General features: G+C 54.5%; 1 protein-coding gene across 1 annotated transcript in view; it reads right to left on the minus strand.

The window, feature by feature from the left end:
• The window catches only part of LOC132805540 (HORMA domain-containing protein 1-like), a 47,649-nt gene that overhangs the window by 21,739 nt on the left and 4,834 nt on the right, over positions 1-21,076 (minus strand). The window contains exons 2-6 of the mRNA XM_060820650.1: positions 15,194-15,257; positions 12,758-12,794; positions 6,680-6,700; positions 6,546-6,572; positions 2,631-2,698 (exon numbers count right to left, since the gene is read on the minus strand). Of these exons, the coding sequence (XP_060676633.1) occupies positions 2,631-2,698; positions 6,546-6,572; positions 6,680-6,700; positions 12,758-12,794; positions 15,194-15,257 (217 nt within the window). The remainder of the gene's footprint in view (positions 1-2,630; positions 2,699-6,545; positions 6,573-6,679; positions 6,701-12,757; positions 12,795-15,193; positions 15,258-21,076) is intronic.

Consider the following 21,076-nt stretch of genomic DNA (forward strand, 5'->3'; position numbering starts at 1 on the left):
TGCCTGAGTGACTCAGAATGCCTGAGGGAGCAGTAATATCAACACTGTCAGAGAGTGAAACAGACCCTTTGGTCCATGCAGAACATGATCCCAAACTGAACTAGGCCCACACCTGCCTACTCCTGGCCCATATCCCCCCAAACCTTTCCTATTCATGTACTGATCCAAACGTCTTTTAAACATCGTGACTGTCCCCTACATCCACCACTTCCTCTGGGAGTTATGAAGTTGAAGGCGTGTACTGTACCTTTAAGTGTGAGTCACGATGTGGAAGTGCTGGTGTTACACTGGAGTGGACCAAGTTAAAAAAGTCACACAACACCAGGTCCAACAGGTTTACTTGGAAGCAGCAGCTATCTCAAACGATGAGAGGAAAGGTCCAAACGCTCTTTTGATATAACCGTGCCACTAATGGGAAGATGGTGAAGACAACAATCTTTATGACAAAGTGGGTGCATTAATCATCAACACCAGGCTGCAGAGATACTAATCGGATACTATTATCTGAGACCTCTTGGGAGAGGCTGAATAAACTGGGGCTGTTTTCCCTGAAGCATCGCAGGCTGAGGGGTCACCTTATAGAAGTGTATAAAATCACGAATGGCATGGACAAGTTGAGTAGTCAAGTTCTTTTCCCCAAGGTAGGGGAGTCCAAAACGAGAGGGCATAGGTTTGAGGTGAGAAGAGAAAGATTTAAAAGGGGCCTGAGGGGCAACGTTTTCATACAGAGGGTGGTGCGTGTGTGGAATGAGCTGCCAGAGGAAGTGGTGGGGGCTGGTACAATGACAGCATTTAAAAGGCATCTGGATGGGGACGTGAATAGGAAGGGTTTGGAGGGATATGGGCCAGGTGCTGGCAAATGGCACGAGATTAGGATATCTGGTCAGCTTGGACCGAAGGATCTGTTTCCATGCTGTATATCTCGATGACTCTATGACTAGCTTTCGAAGCGCTGCTCCATCATCAAGTGGCTGTGCGGCAGGGTCATAAGACATAGAATTTATAGCGACAGGATTACAGTGTCATGGTATGTAATATTGAACACATTTAGCTTGAGTCTTTCATCTTTTAGAACGATCATGTTAGTTTCGGTTCCTTCATTTGTAAATTCCTGAACTTTTTAAAGTCACATTCTCAAGATAGCTTTAACAACAGGTGCTATCGCAGCTCAGATAATGCACTGAAGGTGTGAGGTTAAAGTCTGTCTGTGCTCCAATGTTAGGTCAGACTGATTCCACTTCTAAAGTAGGACTTACAGAATCTTACACGGATTTATGCAGTTTTTGAGTAAACTGAAATGTGATTTGGTAAGTACATATTCACCCCACACACGTGTGTGTGTGTGTGTGTGAGAGAGGGAGAGTGTGTGTGTGTGGGTGTGAGAGAGAGAGAGAGAGAGAGCGAGTGTGTGTGCACGCGCGCGCAGATGCCTGTGAGTGTCCGTGAGAGAGAGTGAGTGTAGTACAGTATAAGTCTGTGAGGGGGGTGTGTATGTGTGTGTGTGTGTGTGTGTGTGTGTGCGTGTGTGTGTGGGGGGTGTGGGGGGGTGTACGTGTGAGAATATGAGAGACAGCATATGTATGAGAAACGGTCTGCATGAGTGTGTGTGGGTCTGTAGATGAGTGTGCGTGTGTGTGTGAGAGACAGTGTATAATACAGTGGGGTCACCTGTAGTGTGAGAAGAACCCAAGGTCCCGGTTGAGGCCCTCCCCATGGGTACCGAACTTGGATATCCACCTCTGCTTGCCCACTTTGCACTGTCGCCTGTTAAATTATACCCCAGGATATTAAAACCCAAACATTCTGCTCTCCAACAAATTGGGAAACACTCTCTATCAAAGGTACCTTTCCATATGAAACATACTCGCAGTATAAAGAAAGAAGACGACCCAGGGAGATCTTCAGTCGGAAGAGGGCGGCTGTGTGGTTTTGAAATTATTCAATGTAATTTTAATAAGTGTTTTATTGGAACAGCATATTGTCATAGAGTTGGAGGCAGATAGTAGGCAGCTAAGAGAAAGCGATGCTTAGAGTTGTTGTTTAATTGTTATTTTAGAGTTTAAAAAATAAATTGATGTTATTTTCTTTAAATAGTGGGATTTGGGAGTTCTCTGTTTTTAACAGGTTACGAGGCAAGGCGATCTTTTCTGGGTGTTTGGGTTTAACCTAACAGAGGGGTTCACCTCCGTGTTGTAACAATTCCACTCTCTGTGTAAAAAAAATTGTCTTTTTAAAATCTTTCTCCTCTCATCTTAAAAATGTGCACCCTATTCCTGAAATTCCCCCCCCATCCCAAGAAAAAGACAGTTCCCATTAACTCTGCCTAGACCTCTCAGTATTTTATAGGTCACCTCTCAACCTCCTACACTTCCAGTAGAAAACGTCCCAGCCCACCATCATAACCGAAACTTTCCATACCCGGCAATGTCCTGGTAAATCTCTTCTGAACGCTCTCCCGCTTAACAATCTCCTTCCTATAACAGGGCGGCCAGAACTGGACACAGTATTCCAGAAGAGGCCTCACCCATGTCCTGTACAACCCCAACATGATGTCCCATTACATAACTATGCACTCAGACATGGACAGGGCACTACAGCACCGAGTTAGAAGGCTGGACGTGGAAGCCTACCTTGCAAAGTCCATGGTGGGCCCACTCGCCAGGTACTTGAACTTAAACTGGTAACATTCTGTGATCGTCTAAAATGGAAGAACTGGTTAGTGAGCAATAGACAATCAAGCTCCCCTCACTGAGTATGGAACAACTGAAGGCTAGTGTCCATATTTCCCCGGCACCCCACCAGTTCGGCCACACCAGCTACGCTCACAAACGGGTTACAGCACAGAAGGGGGACATTCAGTCCATCGTGTCCATCTGACGGGACCAATTACATCGCTGGCCTATAACCCTGGAGGCGATGGCAACACAAGTGAATATCTCAACCCTGCTTCAGTGTTAGGAGAGTGTTATGGACCAGAGCTGAAAATGTGTTGCTGGAAAAGCGCAGCAGGTCAGGCAGCATCCAAGGAACAGGAGATTCGACGTTTCATCAGCCTGAAGAAGGGCTTATGCCCGAAACGTCGAATCTCCTGCTCCTCGGATGCTGCCTAACCTGCTGCGCTTTTCCAGCAACACATTTTCAGCTCGGATCTCCAGCATCTGCAGACCTCACTTTCTCCTCGAGTGTTATGGACCAGGCCAGACACCCCACTCGAACCTTGCAAGAAAGTTGCCCCAGCCCCTAACTTTGCCAGTTGTTTTCAGCAGGGGTAACGCGGGATATTCCAGGAGGGATGCAGCTGATCAAACCACTTAGTTTCAGACAAAACAGGATTTATTTCCAGGATTACTGAATGAAACACAAACAAAAGAGAACAGAAAACAGAATAACGTAACCGCTCCGAAAACCCAGCAAACGATCCCAACTGAATGACGCAGTTCCAAATACTTGCGAACAATCCCCATAAACACCCCTTGGCACAAAAAAAAGGTACAATCAAACATGGGGTCTCACAGGCGAGAGAGAGAGAGAGATGACAGAGGGACTCAGCGTGGAACACCTTCTTCCATGTCGCTGTTTCAAAGAAAATGAAACAACAAAGGAAATTTCCAGCCCAGGAACAGGCCCTTCGGCCCCTCCAAGCCTGAGCCGATCCAAATCCGCTCTCTAAACCTGTCGCCCAATTCCTAAGCAGCTGTATCCCTCTGCTCCCCACCTATTTAGTGGGCGGCACGGTGGCACAGTGGTTAGCACTGCTGCCTCACAGCGCCTGAAGACCCGGGTTCAATTCCCGACTCAGGCGACGGACTGTGTGGAGTTTGCACGTTCTCCCCCCTGTGTCTGCGTGGGTTTCCTCCGGGTGCTCCGGTTTCCTCCCACAGTCCAAAGATGTGCGGATCAGGTGAATTGGCCATGCTGGATTGTCCGTAGTGTTAGGTGAGGGGTAATGTGGGGGTATGGGTGGGTTTCGCTTCGGCGGGTCGGTGTGGACTTGTTGGGCCGAAGGGCCTGTTTCCACACTGTAAGTCTAATCTAATCTACTCACGATCTGTCCAGACATATCTTAAATGAATCTACTGTGCCTGCCTCCACCACCTCTGTGTTCCAGGCACCCACCACCCTCTGTGTGAAGGATTTGCCATGTGTATTACCCTGCAACTTTTTACCACTCGGCTTGAAAATGTGACCTCTCGCTACTGAATCCTTCACCCTGGGTAAAAGCTTCTCTCTGCCTACCCTGTCTGTCCCAACTTTGACCAGCTTGTCTCAGTGTGCAGCCAGACTGCAAAAACCAAACCAAACCAAACCAGAGAAAAGGGGGGGCTGGAGGCACTGGCCACTCCCCTTTCACTGCACAAACAATTTTATTTCAAACCAGAAAGCCTTTTGCCTGAGACAACATCTGTTAGCTAGAATCAAACTGGTCCGAAAACCCGAGAGGTTTCGGAATCACTGCTCTCTGAAGAAAAGGACAGCGTGACCCTGTTAAAGGAACAACATCGTCACAAGTGTTTCCAACTCAATGAGACCCAGACTTCCACCACCCTCTGAGTGAAAACATTTCTCCCCTGAGCCTTCTATCTCTTCCCTTAAATCCACACCCCCTGGTTATTGACCGGTCTACCGATAGAAACCATGCCTTCCCACCCACTCTGCCTAGGCCCCTCAGGACCTTATTCATCTCTATCAAACGTGGCTGCTCCAAGGAATATAGTGATAATGGGGGGACATTAGGTGGATCACCAGCCTTGATCTGTTTTAATGGTCCAGCAGACATAATGGGCTGAACAGCCTCCTCCCTGTTCCTATATTCTACGAACACAAAGTAACAATTGCGCAGCTCAGAACAGCAGAGGACTGAAGTACGGATGAGTGTATTTAGGCACTAAGAAAGGAAAGGTAGTTCAAGATGGCGGCACTGGCAGTGTACCGGCTTTTCAGCCTGTTCGTCCCAGGACGGCGACATCCTTTCCTCTCTCTCTCGCTCCTTTTTATCTTTTACCTTTCTTCATATTCAGGACTGGAGCGGTGTTGGAGGGGCAGTGCTGCAGCATGGATCGGGATTCCTCAGTGCACAGGGCAGGGACTCCTGGCTGTGGTAGTGCTGGAGCCTGGACTCTTGGCAGTGACGGTGCCTGGAGTGGGGACTCCTGGCTCTGATAGGCCCACAGTCTGGAACTCTTGTCAGTGGTGGTACCTGAAACAGGAACTCCTGGCTGTGGTAGGCCCGACGCCTAGATTCATGGCAGTGATAATGCCTGGAGTAGGAACTCCTGTCTCTGGTAGGCCCGAAGCCTGGGTTCTTGGCATTGGAAGTGCCTGGAGCAGGAACTCCTGGCTCTGGTAGGCCCTTGAGCCTGGATTCTTGGCATTGAAAGTGCCTGAAACAGGAACTCCTGTCTCTGGTAGGCCCAAAGCCTGGATTCTTGGCATTGAAAATGCCTGGAGCAGGAACTCCTGGCTCTAGTAGGCCCCTGAGCCTGGATTCTTGGCAGTGGTGGTGCCTGGAGCAGGAGCTCCTGGCTCTAGTAGGCCCCTGAGCCTGGACTTCAGGCAGCGGTGGTACTTAGAGGAGGGACTCCTGACTGTAATAGGCCCAGAGCCTGGGCTTTAGGCAGTGGTGGTGCCTGGAGCAGGAGCTCCTGGCTCTAGTAGGCCCCTGAGCCTGGATTCTTGGCAGTGGTGGTGCCTGGAGCAGGGACTCCTGACTGTAATAGGCCCAGAGCCTGGGCTTTAGGCAGTGGTGGTGCCTAGAGCAGGAGCTCCTGGTTCTAGTAGGCCCCTGAGCCTGGATTCTTGGCAGTGGTGGTGCCTGGAGCAGGGACTCCTGGCTGTGGTCAGGAGCCTGGATTCTTGGCAGTAGTGGTTGCCAGAACAGGAACGTCCGGCAGTGGTAGGCCCATAGTTTGGATTCTTTGTGGTCGTGGTGCCTGGAGTGCGGACTCCTGCCTCTGGTAGGCCCAGACCCTGGAACCTTGGCAGTGGCAGTGTCTGGAGAGGGAACACTTGGCTCTGGAAGGCCCGGAGCCTGGACTTTTGGGGGCAGCAGCAAGTGGATGTGCCTGGAACTCCTCGGCGTCATCGTTGCCGTACCTGGAGCGGGAAAACTCCTTGAGGCCTGGAACACCTCCCAGGGTCCTTGGAGAAGACCTGGAGCCACGCTTGAGCCCCAAATTGAATAGGAGATGATCTCACTGGAAGGGAGAAGGAGATAGAACCGAGCACCAAGGGAAGAGGGGAAAGATGGGAAATTGCAGAGAGAGAGAGAGACGGAATGAAAAGGGCAAACAGAAAGGAGAGGAGGATGCAAAAAAGGAATGAGAGCAGGAAGCGTAGAGAGGAGAGACAGAAGTGAACGAATGGAAGTAGGAACAGAAGACCAGGAAAGGGAAGGCCAAGTTTAAAAGGAAGGTGCGAGGGAAGAAGTTGGAAAACATTGCAGCACTGGACGCCAAAAGTAAAAGCTCAAGTGAATTTGTGGAGCCAGATTTTCAATCGAGGTTTGGTCTTACCCCACCGTCAGTACGCTAAAGAGAGCAAGTTACCTGAGGGTCTTCCTCATTTGTGTAGATCTGTGAACCAAAGTAAACCAGGAAAGGCGTAAGGAAAACCATCAGCTGTGGATCAGCGAGTGGAAGTCAGTGTTTCAGAATGAAGCTAACGTCAACAAAATACTCACGGCTAAAATCAGCATCCGGAGCTGTTTAAAGGAAGGCACAAGATAGTTTTAATGGGTATACATGTTTCCACGGCTGCTCCTGTTACGCTATTACACACCGATTAAATCTTTCATTTAAATATATTCCGCCCCATCCTCCGCCAAGTGCCTTCGCTTCCGTGTGTCAGCCCCCACGGCCCAGCCGGTAGTGCTCTAGCCTCTGGCGTTCCCGGCGCCGGGATTGAGGGAATTGTCGTATCGTTTGATAAGGGCTGCCACTGCGAGGGGTCCAAAATGCTCCCAGGGTCACGAGCACTAACAGCAAGGGAGCTGGCCAGTATTTCTGCCCCTCAGGCGGCGTCAGTACACAGACCAGAGGTCTGTGCTCCTCCTCCCAGCCTACAAGCAGAAACCAAGGCATGAGGACATGGCACAGAGTCATACGGTGCTGGTCTGAGGCAACTTTGGTATGCTTTCCTTTATTGATCAGAGTATTGAGTACAGGAGTTGGGCGGTCATGTTGCGGCTGTACTGGACACTGATGAGGCTACTGTCGGAATATTGCATGCAATTTTGGTCGCCCTATTATAGGAAAGATATTGTGAAACTTGAAAGGGTTCAGAAAAGATTTACAAGGATGTTGGAGGGTTTGAGCTACAGGGAGAGGCTGAACAGGCTGGGGCTGTTTTCCCTGGAGCGTTGGAGGCTGAGGGGGTGACCTTATAGAGGTTTATAAAATCATGAGAGGCATGGATAGGATAAATAGACAAGGTCTTTTCTCTGGGGGGTGGGGGAAGTCCAGAACTAGAGGGGCATAGGTTTAGGGTGAGAGGGGAAAGATATAAAAGAGACCTAAGGGGCAACATTTTCACGCAGAGGGTAGAACGTGTATGGAATGAGCTGCCAGAGGAAGTGGTGGAGGCTGGTACAATGACAACATTTAAGAGGCATTTGGATGGGGATATGAATAGGAAGGGTTTGGAGGGATATGGGTCGGGTGCTGGCAGGTGGGACTAGATTGGGTTGGGATATCTGGTCGGCATGGATGGGTTGGACCGAAGGATCTGTTTCCATGCTGTAGGGAATCTAATCTACACTCGTCCCTGGAACGTCTGGATAACAAGGGCACCTACGTCAGGTTCCGATTGGTTGACATTCGTTCTGCCTTCAACACCATAGTTTATTTAGATTACTTACAGTGTGGAAACAGGCCCTTCAGCCCAACAAGTCCACACCGACCCGCCGAAGCGTAACCCACCCATACCCCTACATTTACCTCTTTTACCTAACACTATAGGCAATTTGGAATGGCCAATTCACCTGACCCGCACATCTTTGTGACTGTGGGAGGAAACCAGAGCACCCGGAGGAAACCCACGCAGACACGGGGAGAACGTGCAAACTCCACACAGTCAGTCGCCTGAATCGGGAATTGAACCCGGGTCTCTGGCGCTGTGAGGCAGCCGTGCTAACCACTGTGCCACCGTGCCGCCCACTGCACGGTTCCAACACACCTCATCTCCAAAGCCCGAGACCTGGGACTCTGCTCTCCCACTCTGTATCTGGATCCTCAACTTCCTGACCCGTAAGCAGTAACCTGGCACCTCCTCCACAATAATCCTGAACACCAGCGCCCCGCGAGGCGGCGTACTCAGCCCCTTACCGTTCCCCTTACACACTCACAACTGTGCGCCTGCATTCAGCTCAAGCTCCATTCACAAACCTGCTGATGACCCCACTGTCGCGGGTCGGATCACAGACAACGACGAGACAGAGCGCAGCAAAGAGACGGGAGAGCTCTCAGCGGCGTGGGGTAAAGACTACAATCTCGCCCTCCTTGTCAACAAAAGGGGCTGACCGCTGACAGCAGGAAGCCGGGTTGAGGACACACCCCGCTGTCTGTATCATGTTGCTGAGGCGGAGGGGCTCATTTTCCCAGGAGGGAATGTCATCGACAATCTATCCGGGTCCACTCATGTCAACGCAACAGTCCAGAAGGTAGGCCAATGCCTCGACTTCCTCAGGAGGCCAATGACGTTTGGCATGTCCACAATGACTCTTAGCCATTTTTAGCGATGCTCCGTAGCAAGCAGTCGATCCGGGTGTCTCACGGGCAACTGCTGTGCCCAGGACTACAGGAAATTACAGAGCGATGTGAGCACAGCACAGTCCATCACAAAGACCAGCCTCCCATCCTATGGCTCCGTCTATACTTACCGCTGCCTCGGGAAAACAGCCAACATAATCAAAGACCCCTGCCACCCCAGTTATAGCCTCTTCCACCATCTTCCATCGGACAGATGATACTGAAGTGGGAAATTAAACACCAACACATTCAAGAACCACTTCTTCCCCGCTGTTATCAGATTTAGAGTAGCACGGTGGCTCAGTGGTTAGTCCCACTGCCTTACAGCGGCAGGGAGCTGGGTTCGACTCCACCCCCAGGAAGCTGTCTGTGTGGAGCATGAACATTGTCCACCCGCCGTGTATGCGTGCATTTCCTCTGGGTGCTCTGGGGTTCTCCCACAGTCCAAAGAATTGCAGGTCAGGGTGGATTGGCCATGCTACATTGTCCCGTAGTGCCCAGGGATGTGCAGGTTAGGGTGGGTTGGCCATGCTAAATTGTCCCATAGTGCCCAGGGATGTGCAGGTTAGGGTGGGTTGGCCATGCTAAATTGTCCCATAGTGTCCAGGGATGTGCAGGTTAGGGTGGATTGGTCATGCTAAATTGTCCCATAGTGCTCAGGGATGTGCAGGTTAGGGTGGATTGGCCATGCTAAATTGTCCCATAGTGCCCAGGGATGTGCAGGTTAGGGTGGATTGGCCATGCTAAATTGTCCCATAGTGCCCAGGGATGTGCAGGTTAGGGTGGATTGGCCATGCTAAATTGTCCCATAGTGTCCAGGGATGTGCAGGTTAGGGTGGATTGGTCATGCTAAATTGTCCCATAGTGCTCAGGGATGTGCAGGTTAGGGTGGATTGGCCATGCTAAATTGTCCCATAGTGCCCAGGGATGTGCAGGTTAGGGTGGATTGGCCATGCTAAATTGCCCCATAGTGCCCAGGGATGTGCAGGTTAGGGTGGATTGGCCATGCTAAATTGCCCCACAATACTCCAGATGCGGCCGCACCAGAGTCTTATACAACTATAGGAAGGATGTGGAGGCACTGGAACGGGTGCAGAGGAGGTTTACCAGGATGTTGCCTGGTATGGTAGGAAGATCGTATGAGGAAAGGCTGAGGCACTTGGGGCTGTTTTCATTGGAGAAAAGAAGGTTTAGGGGTGACTTGATAGAGGTGTACAAGATGATTAGGGGTTTAGATAGGGTTGACCATGAGAACCTTTTTCCACGTATGGAGTCAGCTATTATGAGGGGGCATAACTTTAAATTAAGGGGTGGTAGGTATAGGACAGATGTTAGGGGTAGATTCTTTACTCAGCAGAGACTGTACTATCTCTGTCAGCAACTCAAGCCCCTCCCTCACCCCCACTGCAGTCGCACTGTGAGAGTGATGGAATGAGTGAGTTCATGGAATGCCCTGCCAGTAGCAGTGGTGGACTCTGCCTCTATATGGGCATTTAAATGGGCATAGGATAGGCATATGGAGGATAGTGGGCTAGTGTAAGTTAGGTGGGCTTGGATGGGCGCAACATCGAGGGCCAAAGGGCCTGTACTGCGCTGTATTTTTCTATGTTCTATGCCCAGGCATGTGCAGGTTAGGGTGGATTGGCCATGCTAAATTGTCCCATAGTGCCCCGGGATGTGCAGGTTAGGGTGGATTGGCCATGCTAAATTGTCCCATAGTGCCCAGGGATGTGCAGGTTAGGGTGGATTGGCCAAGCTAAATTGTCCCGTAGTGCCCAGGGATGTGCAGGTTAGGGTGGATTGGTCATGCTAAATTGTCCCATAGTGCCCAGGGATGTGCAGGTTAGGGTGGATTGGCCGTGCTAAATTGTCCCATAGTGCCCAGGGATGTGCAGGTTAGGGTGGATTGGCCATGCTAAATTGTCCCATAGTGCCCAGGGATATGCAGGTTAGGGTGGATCGACCATGGGAAATGCCAGGTCACAGGGGTGGAGTAGACGGGGTGGGTCTGCGTGGGGTGCTGTTTAGAGGGACAGAGTGAGCCAAATGGCCTGCCTCCCTGTTTGTTGTTATCACTCTCACAGTGCGACTGCAGTGGGGGCGAGGGAGAGGCTTGGGTTGCTGAGAGAGATAGTCCAGTCCCTGCCTCATTCCACCCCTGGCATAACACCCATCCATGTCATTGTTAGCTTTACACCTGACCATTCCAAAGCATTCCCGGCTGACCACTCAGCCTCTGTAACCTCAATGCTGTCCCAAACGAAGCCAGCTTAGGTCTGACCAAACTTTACCCGTGACACCCTCCTGTGCTCAGACAGAAACTGTCTCCCGCGTCAGCAATAGCTCAAAGGTGTAAAATGGTCAATCCCACAGGCAATCCTTTCCATGCCTCTGGCAACCACTCCCTCATCTCAATAACATGCTCCAGGCCCGACACTCCCTCCCCAACTCTGTCACCTCCTCCAGGCCCTATACCCCCACCCCATCTCCGTCACCCCCTCCAGCCCCCTACACCCCCTCCCTATCTCCGTCACCCCCTCCAGCCCCTACACCACCTCTCTATCTCCGTCACCCCCTCCAGCCCCTATACCACCTCTCTATCTCTGTCACCCCCTCCAGCCCCCTACACCCCCTCCCTATCTCTGTCACCCCCTCTAGCCCCTACACCCCCTCCCTATCTCTGTCACCCCCTCTAGCCCCTACACCCCCTCCCTATCTCTGTCACCCCCTCCAGCCCCTACACCCCCTCCCTATCTCTATCACCCCCTCTAGCCCCCTACACCCCCTCCCTATCTCTGTCACCCCCTCTAGCCCCCTACCCCCCCTCCCTATCTCTGTCACCCCCCTCCCTATCTCTGTCACCCCCTCCCTATCTGTGTCACCCCCTCCCTATCTCTGTCACCCCCTCTAGCCCCCTACACCCCCTTCCTATCCCTGTCACCCCCTCCCGCCCCCTCTACCCCCTATCTCTGTCACCCCCTCCAGCCCACTACACCCCCTCCCCATCTCTGTCACCCCCTCCAGCCCCTACACCCCCTCCCTGTCTCTGTCACCCCCTCCGGCCCCCTACACCCCCTCCCTATCTCTGTCACCCCCTCCGGCCCCCTACACCCCCTCCCTATCTCTGTCACCCCCTCCCACCCCTACACATCCTCCCTATCTCTGTCAGCTTCGAGCTGTTCTGGCTCTCTGCTCTCCCCCTAACCCAGTTTCTTGCCCGCCCTCCCTCAAACCAACTCTTGACGGTTGTCCCTGGGGCCCGAAGTGCTGTAATTCTCTCCCTCTGGCTCCCTCTCTGTCCCTGAGCCACCTGAAAACCAATCCCTCTGCTTAAGCTTACAACGTCTACCCCTGAAATCTCCTCATGTGTCGGGCGGCCAAACCACTAATGCTCCTGGCTTCCTGCATTCAAGGCACAATATAAATTTGTGAAGCTGTTGTTGTTTTGAGGATGTGTTGGTGCGAGGCCTGAACACATCACAGAAGAAGTGTGATTACCAGGATGTTGCCTGGTATGGTAGGAAGCTCGTATGAGGAAAGCTGAGGCACTTGGGGCTGTTCTCATTGGAGAAAAGAAGGTTTAGGGGTGACTTGATAGAGGTGTACAAGATGATTAGGGGTTTAGATAGGGTTGACCATGAGAACCTTTTTCCACATATGGAGTCAGCTATTACGAGGGGGCATAGCTTTAAATTAAGGGGTGGTAGGTATAGGACGGATGTTAGGGGTAGATTCTTTACTCAGCGAATCGTGAGTTCATGGAATGCCCTGCCAGTAACAGTGGTGGACTCTCCCTCTTCATGGGCATTTAAACGGGCATTGGATAGGCATATGGAGGAAAGTGGGTTGGTGTAGGTTAGGTGGGCTTGGATCGGTGCAACACCGAGGGCCAAAGGGCCTGTACTGCGCTGTATTTTTCTATGTTCTAAGTTCTTTTCCTCAATCACTTCGACCGTCACCCCCCCCCTGCCCTTCCCTCAGCCCGAGAAAGCTGGTATTGATGAAAGACTTACATATTTCTTCTGGAGAGCGTCGTAGCATCCCATCACCCTAAAGAAAACAGAACAACCGCCCGATGAAAACTGAAACAATAACCCACCATTACTGGCTGGGTATGACTTGGGAGCCTCGGTTTACTCGAAACCAGCCCCGCATTCCCGCTCTCGGGACACAGACGGTTGCTGACAAAGCAATGGAGCCTCCAAAGGTAGGCAGCGCTGGCGGGAATAGGGCGCAGATGGTTGGTGAGGCACCGAGCAGGAGGGCTCGAGCGGAGGGAAGGGTGTCTTTGCACGAAAGAGCCCCCCCCCCCCTCCTCGTGGGGAGAACAAGGGGCACACAAAGGAACGCCTCAACCAGATATGAACTCCGGCCTTAGTTCCACATAAACGCCCGCTGTTCTCTCAGCAGAACCTCGACATTCGGACAGACCCTGAACGGGGAAATGAAGAATCCCCGCAACGTGAGCCATTTAACTCTCGCTTTCCAACAGCTTCTACAGCTTTTGGTCTGGAGGGAAGCTGTTGTGAGGAAAGGCTGAGAGACTTGGGGTCTGTTCTCATTGGAAGGAAGAAGGCTAAGGGGGGATTTGGTACAGACGTACAAGATGGTCAGAGGATTAGATGGAGTAAACAGTGAGAGTCTTTTCCCTAGCATGGTGACGTCAGCTTCTACGAGGGGGCGTAACTACAAATTGAGGGGTGATAGGTTTAAGACCAATGTCAGAGGCAGGTTCTTTACGCAGAGAGTGGTAAGGGCGTGGAATTACCGACCTGCTAAGGAAGTCAACTCAGCCACATTAGGGAGATTTAAACAATCCTTGGATCAGCCCATGGACAGTGTGGGGAGGGGGGAGCTAAGAGTCGTTCACAGGTCGGCGCAACACTGTAGGCCGAGGTTCTGCACTGTATGGTTCTACGTTCTATGTTTTATGCAGGTAGCACCTTCAGTGTACGGTCTCCAACTCACGTCGGTCACCGATCTGCGTCTGACAGCAACGCAAGTGGGTCAATCATTTGGTCCTGTGGAAACAATCGGGCTGAAGAGAGAGAGAGAGAGAGAGACAGGTTTCTGCACTGACACTAACGACCGATTTCTGGGAATCGAATGGGCTCAGAGCGTAGCTCACAAGGATTCCCTCGAAACGACCTGCATTCATAACCCCAACCTCCGCAAACAAAAGGAACATGGCCAGCCCCTGCACTGTTATTTGGATTGCCTGGGAGATTGGGGGAGTCCATTGGTTTCTCCATGGCGACAGGCTGACCAATCAGAGTCATCCTTTTCTCCTGTAGTTTAGTTTGTTGCAATTGTGTAATTTATGACCTTCCTGTTGTCCTCATGACTGCAAACAGAAAATCTTCAACAACCTGCTTCTCTTTTCAATACCTGGGATGGTAGCGGACAACTCAGCCAGTGGTCGGATTTCACATTTCTCCCAAACTTGGGAGATTCCCTCCAGCTCCTGCATCCTCCCTCCCTGATTCTGGAAACACATCCTGGACTAGCACTGCAACTGCCTGCAATCCCAGTACTCCATCTCTATGACCTCCTCCCACCTCTGCTCACCAATCTCTGTGAGTGTTTCAAGCCCCTACACCCCCTCCCCATCTCTGTCACCCCCTCCAGCCCCTACACCCCCTCCCCATCTCTGTCACCCCCTCCAGCCCCTACACCCCCTTCCTATCTCTGTCACCCCCTCCAGCCCCTACACCCCCTCCCCATCTCTGTCACCCCCTCCAGCCCCTACACCCCCTCCTTATCTCTGTCACCCCCTCCAGCCCCTACACCCCCTCCCTATCTCTGTCACCCACTCCTGCCCCTACACCCCCTCCCCATCTCTGTCACCCCCTCCAGCCCCTACACCCCCTCCCCATCTCTGTCACCCCCTCCAGCCCCTACACCCCCTCCCCATCTCTGTCACCCCCTCCAGCCCCTACACCCCCTCCTTATCTCTGTCAGCCCCTCCAGCCCCTACACCCCCTCCCTATCTCTGTCACCCACTCCTGCCCCTACACCCCCTCCCTATCTCTGTCACCCCCTCCAGCCCCTACACCCCCTCCTTATCTCTGTCACCCCCTCCCTATCTCTGTCACCCCCTCCAGCCCCCTATACCCCCTCCCTATCTCTGTAACCCCCTCCAGCCCCTACTCCCCCTCCCTATCTCTGTCACCCCCTCCAGCCCCCTACACCCCCTCCCTATCTCTGTAATCCCCTCCAGCCCCTACTCCCCCTCCCTATCTCTGTCACCCCCTCCAGCCCCTACACCCCCTCCCTATCTCTGTCACCTCCTCCAGCCCCCTACACCCCCTCCCTATCTCTGTCACCTCCTCCAGCCCCTCCACTCCTATCTCCCTGGGAGCTGTATACAAATGGAAGGAGTTGTCATTACAAGAGGTGCTGGAAATGTTTTTAACAATTCTGCAGAACAGAGATGAATTTCCACAAACCATTTCACAATCTGGGTGGATCCGGGGCAGCTGTCGTCCTCCCTTAGAATCTTGACACAAAGATCTGAGGAAACAACAAATTACAGACTGGGGTTCTTCAGCACAACCACGACCATCCATGAGAATGCCCCAGAAATCAAAATGTATGAATCCAGCAAAATCTGTCACAGTTAGCAACAGGAGGAGGCCATTTGGCCCTCTGAGCTGGTACTACCATTCAACCAGAATGTCTCTGATCTGTGGCTTAGCTGAATTTACCCATCCTGGCTCCATAACCCTGAACGCCTCGAAATCTGACACTCTCAGTTTTGAGGTCACTATCCCACACCAATCGACAGCTGCGGCACTGCGGCCTCTCAGCGCCAGGGACCCAGGTTCAATCCCACCCTTGGCTCATTATCCATGTGCATGTTCTCTCCATGTCTGCATGGGTTTCCTCCCACAGTCCAAAGATGCACAGGTTAGGGTAGTTTGGCCATGTTACATTGTCCCATAGTGCCCAGGGATGTGCAGGTTAGGGTGGATTGGCCATGCTAAATTGTCCCATAGTGCCCAGGGATGTGCAGGTTAGGGTGGATTGGCCGTGCTAAATTGTCCCATAGTGCCCCAGGGATATGCAGGTTAGGGTGGATTGGCCATGCTAAATTGTCCCATAGTGCCCCAGGGATGTGTAGGTTAGGGTGGATTGGCCATGCTAAATTGTCCCATAGTGCCCAGGGATGTGGTTAGGGTGGATTGGCCATGCTAAATTTTCCCATAGTGCCCAGGGATGTGTAGGTTAGGGTGGATTGGCCATGCTAAATTGTCCCGTAGTGCCCAGGGATGTGGTTAGGGTGGATTGGCCATGCTAAATTTTCCCATTGTGCCCAGGGATGTGCAGGTTAGGGTGGATTGGCCATGCTACATTGTCCCGTAGTGCCCAGGGATGTGCAGGTTAGGGTGGATTGGCCATGCTATATTGTCCCGTAGTGCCCAGGGATAGGTGGGTCAGCATGGTAAGATGGGAAATGCAGGGTGAGGGTAGGAGGGTGAGTCTCAGCAGGATGCTCTTCGGAGGGTTGGTGTGAACTCAATGGGCCCAATGGCCTGCTTCCCCGCTGTAGGGACTCTCTGATCTTCTTGTTCGAGGTGGGTGTGCTGAAAATCAAGGGATTTTTGAGGTACAGAATTAGGCCATTCAGCCCATCGTACCTCACCAGCAATGCCCCGACACCACTCTGAATCCATTCCCCCCTAAGCCCTGAAAACTGTGCCTGGCTGCTTTACCGAACCTGCTGCTCACAGAAACCATCCCAAAGCCTCCCCGTCCAGCTGACGAGAGTCAGTGCTGCTATAATGCGCCAATTGGTAGAAGGCGATGGGAGAATTTAGACCGTTGTTTGTAGAACGCGAACTTTCCTTCCCTGTACTGGCTCCAACAAGATCCTGGGTCTCATTGGCTTAAATGGTGCTGCTACTGAGTGAGTTTCCTACAGCACAGAATCGCACGGGGAACAGAACTGTAGCTGTATCAGAACAGACTGTACTCCCAATATGATTGTTCCAATTCATGAAAGCTTCAAAGCACGCGTAAGTATTCCTACCCCACTTTATCATTCGCACGCAATATCCCTTCCTGTGCAATACCTCCCATGAGGAGAAAGTGAGGACTGCAGATGCTGGAGATCAGAGCTGAAAATGTGTTGCTGGAAAAGCACAGCAGGTCAGGCAGCATCCGAGGAGCAGGAGAATCGATGTATCGGGCATAATCGACGATTCCTGAAGAAGAGCTTATGCCCGAAATGTCGATTCTCATGTTCCTCGGATGCTGCCTGACCTGCTGCGCTTTTCCAGCAACACATTTTCAGCTCAATACCTCCCACATCAAGGTAGACAAAGTGCATTCCTAATGAAGGGCTTTTGCCCGAAATGACGATTTTCCTGCTCCTCGGATGCTGCCTGCTCCAATCCTGACTCTAATCTCCAGCAGCTTCAGTCCTCACTTTTGCTAAACTGCATTTCGTTCCTATTCTGCTGTTCCAATGTGAATCCATACCCGGGTCCCCTGAATGAAGCTCCCCACTACACTGATACCGTCTCTGTCAGAACACTGACACCCCTCTGCCTTTCACTAGCTTCCTAATCTTTCTGAATCTTCACACAACCGTTGTCATCCCAATCTCGAGACTATTCATCCAGAAATGTTGGAGGAATCATGTCACTATCGATGGAAGGCACTCGTACTGTAGGGAAGCTAATCCGAAGCAGATTCAGGGAGTGAGATGGGTTCCTAACCACCATTAATGATACGTCCATGGTCACCATCACCGAGAGTTACTTTCCATTTAGGATTTAGGAGGTTCTACCAGTTTCTGCGGTGGGAATGAACTCACGTGAGCTAACTGGGGGCTCAGTGACACTACCGCTACGCCACTGTCCCCACCGGCTATGGAGCGGGACGGTCAGTGGGCCCTGGGATGTGGTCTGGGGTGGGGATGGTCAGTGGGCCCTGGGGTGGGGACGGTCAGTGGGCCCTGGGATGGGATGGTCAGTGGGGTCTGGAGTGGCGATGGTCAGTGGGCACTGGGGTGGGATGGTCAGTGGGACCTGGGGTGGGGATGGTCAGTGGGGTCTGGAGTGGCGATGGTCAGTGGGCACTGGGGTGGGGATGGTCAGTGGGGTCTGGGTTGGCGATGGTCAGTGAGCCCTGGGGTGGGATGGTCAGTGGGCCCTGGGGTGGGGATGGTCAGTGGGGCCTGGGTTGGGGATGGTCAGTGGGGTCTGGGGTGGTGATGGTCAGTGGGGTCTGGGGTGGGGATGGTCAGTGGGGTCTGGGGTGGGGATGGTCAGTGGGCCCTGGGGTGGGGATGGTCAGTGGGGTCTGGGTTGGGGATGGTCAGTGGGCCCTGGGGTGGGGATGGTCAGTGGGGTCTGGGGTGGGGATGGTCAGTGGGGTCTGGGGTGGGGATGGTCAGTGGGGTCTGCGGTGGGGATGGTCAGTGGGGTCTGGGTTGCGGATGGTCATTGGGCCCAGGATGGGGATGGTCAGTGGGCCCTGGGGTGGGGATGGTCAGTGGGGTCTGGGGTGGGGATGGTCAGTGGGGTCTGGGGTGGGGATGGTCAGTGGGGTCTGGGGCAGAGATGGTCAGTGCGGTCTGGGGTGGGGATGGTCAGTGGGCACTGGGGTGGGGATGGTCAGTGGGGTCTGGGATGGGGATGGTCAGTGGGCCCTGGGGTGGGGATGGTCAATGGGGTCTGGGATGGGGATGGTCAGTGGGCCCTGGGGTGGGGATGGTCAGTGAGCCCTGGGTTGGGGATGGTCAGTGGGCCCTGGGGTGGGGATGGTCAGTGGGGTCTGGGATGGGGATGGTCAGTGGGCCCTGGGGTGGGGATGGTCAGTGAGCCCTGGGTTGGGGATGGTCAGTGGGCCCTGGGGTGGGGATGTTCAGTGGGGTCTGGGGTGGGGATGGTCAGTGGACCCTGGGTTGGGGATGGTCAGTGGACCCTGGGGTGGGGATGGTCAGGGGTCCCTTGGGTGGGGATGGTCAGTGGGGTCTGGTGTTGGAATGGTCAGTATAGCCTGGGGCAGGGATGGTCAGTGGGGTCTGGGGCGGGGATTGTCAGTGGGGTCTGGGGCCAAGATGGACAGTGGGCCCTGGGGTTGGATGGTCAGTGGGGTCTGGGGTGGGGATGGTCAGTGGGGTCTGGGGTGAGGATGGTCAGTGAGCTCTGGGGTGGGGATGGTCAGTGGGCCCTGGGGTGGGGATGGTCAGTGGGGTCTGGGGTGAGGATGGTCAGTGGGCCCTGGGGTGGGCTTGGTCAGTGGGCCCTGGGGTGGGGATGGGCAGTGGGCCCTGGGGTGGGGATGGTCAGTGGGGTCTGGGGTGGGGCCGGTCAGTGGGGTCTGGGGTGGGGATGGTCAGTGGGCCCTGGGGTGGGGATGGTCAGTGGGGTCTGGGGTGGGGATGGTCAGTGGGCCCTGGGGTGGGGATGGTCAGTGGGGTCTGGGTTGGGGATGGTCAGTGGGCGCTGGGGTGGGGATGGTCAGTGGGGTCTGGGGTGGGGATGGTCAGTGGGGTCTGGGGTGGGATGGTCAGTGGGGTCTGGGGTGAGGATGGTCAGTGGGGTCTGGGGTGGGGATGGTCAGTGGGCCCTGGGGTGGGGATGGTCAGTGGGGTCTGGGGTGGGGATGGTCAGTGGGGTCTGGGGTGGGATGGTCAGTGGGGTCTGGGGTGAGGATGGTCAGTGGGGTCTGGGGTGGGGATGGTCAGTGGGCCCTGGGATGGGGATGGTCAGTGGGGTCTGGGTTGGGGATGGTCAGTGGGCCCTGGGGTGGGGATGGGCAGTGGGCCCTGGGATGGGGATGGTCAGTGGGCCCTGGGGTGGGGATGGTCAGTGGGGTCTGGGTTGGGGATGGTCAGTGGGCCCTGGGGTGGGGATGGTCAGTGGGGTCTGGGGTGGGGATGGTCAGTGGGGTCTGCGGTGAGGATGGTCAGTGGGCCCTGGGGTTGGATGGTCAGTGGGGTCTGGGGTGGGGATGGTCAGTGGGCCCTGGGGTGGGGATGGTCAGTGGGGTCTGGGGTGGGGATGGTCAGTGGGGTCTGGGTTGGGGATGGTCAGTGGGCCCTGGGGTGGGGATGGTCAGTGGGGTCTGGGGTGGGGATGGTCAGTGGGGTCTGCGGTGAGGATGGTCAGTGGGCCCTGGGGTTGGATGGTCAGTGGGCCCTGGGGTGGGGATGGTCAGTGGGGTCTGGGGTGGGGATGGTCAGTGGGCCCTGGGGTGGGGATGGTCAGTGGGGTCTGGGGTGGGGATGGTCAGTGGGCCCTGGGGTGGGGATGGTCAGTGGGGTCTGGGGTGGGGATGGTCAGTGGGCCCTGGGGTGGGGATGGTCAGTGGGGTCTGGGGTGGGGATGGTCAGTGGGCCCTGGGGTGGGGATGGTCAGTGGGGTCTGGGGTGAGGATGGTCAGTGGGCCCTGGGGTGGGGATGGTCAGTGGGGTCTGGGGTGGGGATGGTCAGTGGGCCCTGGGGTGGGGATGGTCAGTGGGGTCTGGGGTGAGGATGGTCAGTGGGGTCTGGGGTGGTGATGGTCAGTGGGGCCTGGGGTGGGGGTTGGCAGTGGGCCCTGGGATGGGGATGGTCAGTGGGGTCTGGGTTGGGGATGGTCAGTGGGGTCTGGGGTGGGGATGGTCAGTGGGCCCTGGGATGGGGATGGTCAGTGGGGTCTGGGGTGGGGATGGTCAGTGGGGTCTGGGGTGGGGTGATCAGTGGGGTCTGGGGTGAGGATGGTCAGTGGGGTCTGGGGTGAGGATGGTCAGTGGGGTCTGGGGTGGTGATGGTCAGTGGGGCCTGGGGTGGGGGTGGTCAGTGGGCCCTGGGATGGGGATGGTCAGTGGGGTCTGGGTTGGGGATGGTCAGTGGGGTCTGGGGTGGGGATGGTCAGTGGGCCCTGGGATAGGGATGGTCAGTGGGGTCTGGGGTGGGGATGGTCATTGGGGTCTGGGTTGGGGATGGTCAGTGGGCCCTGGGGTGGTGATGGGCAGTGGGCCCTGGGATGGGGATGGTCAGTGGGGTCTGGGTTGGGGATGGTCAGTGGGGTCTGGGGTGGGGATGGTCAGTGGGCCCTGGGATGGGGATGGTCAGTGGGGTCTGGGGTGGGGATGGTCAGTGGGGTCTGGGTTGGGGATGGTCAGTGGGCCCTGGGGTGGTGATGGGCAGTGGGCCCTGGGATGGGGATGGTCAGTGGGGTCTGGGTTGGGGATTGTCAGTGGGGTCTGGGGCAAGGGTGGTTAGAGGGCCCTGGGCTGGGGATGGTCAGTGAGGTCTGGGGTGATGATGGTCAGTGGGGTCTGGGGTGGGGATGGTCAGTGGGGTCTGGGGTGGGGATGGTCAGTGGGCCCTGGG

Source organism: Hemiscyllium ocellatum, chromosome 50 (assembly GCF_020745735.1).
Source record: "Hemiscyllium ocellatum isolate sHemOce1 chromosome 50, sHemOce1.pat.X.cur, whole genome shotgun sequence".
Classification (NCBI taxonomy): Eukaryota; Metazoa; Chordata; class Chondrichthyes; order Orectolobiformes; family Hemiscylliidae; genus Hemiscyllium; species Hemiscyllium ocellatum.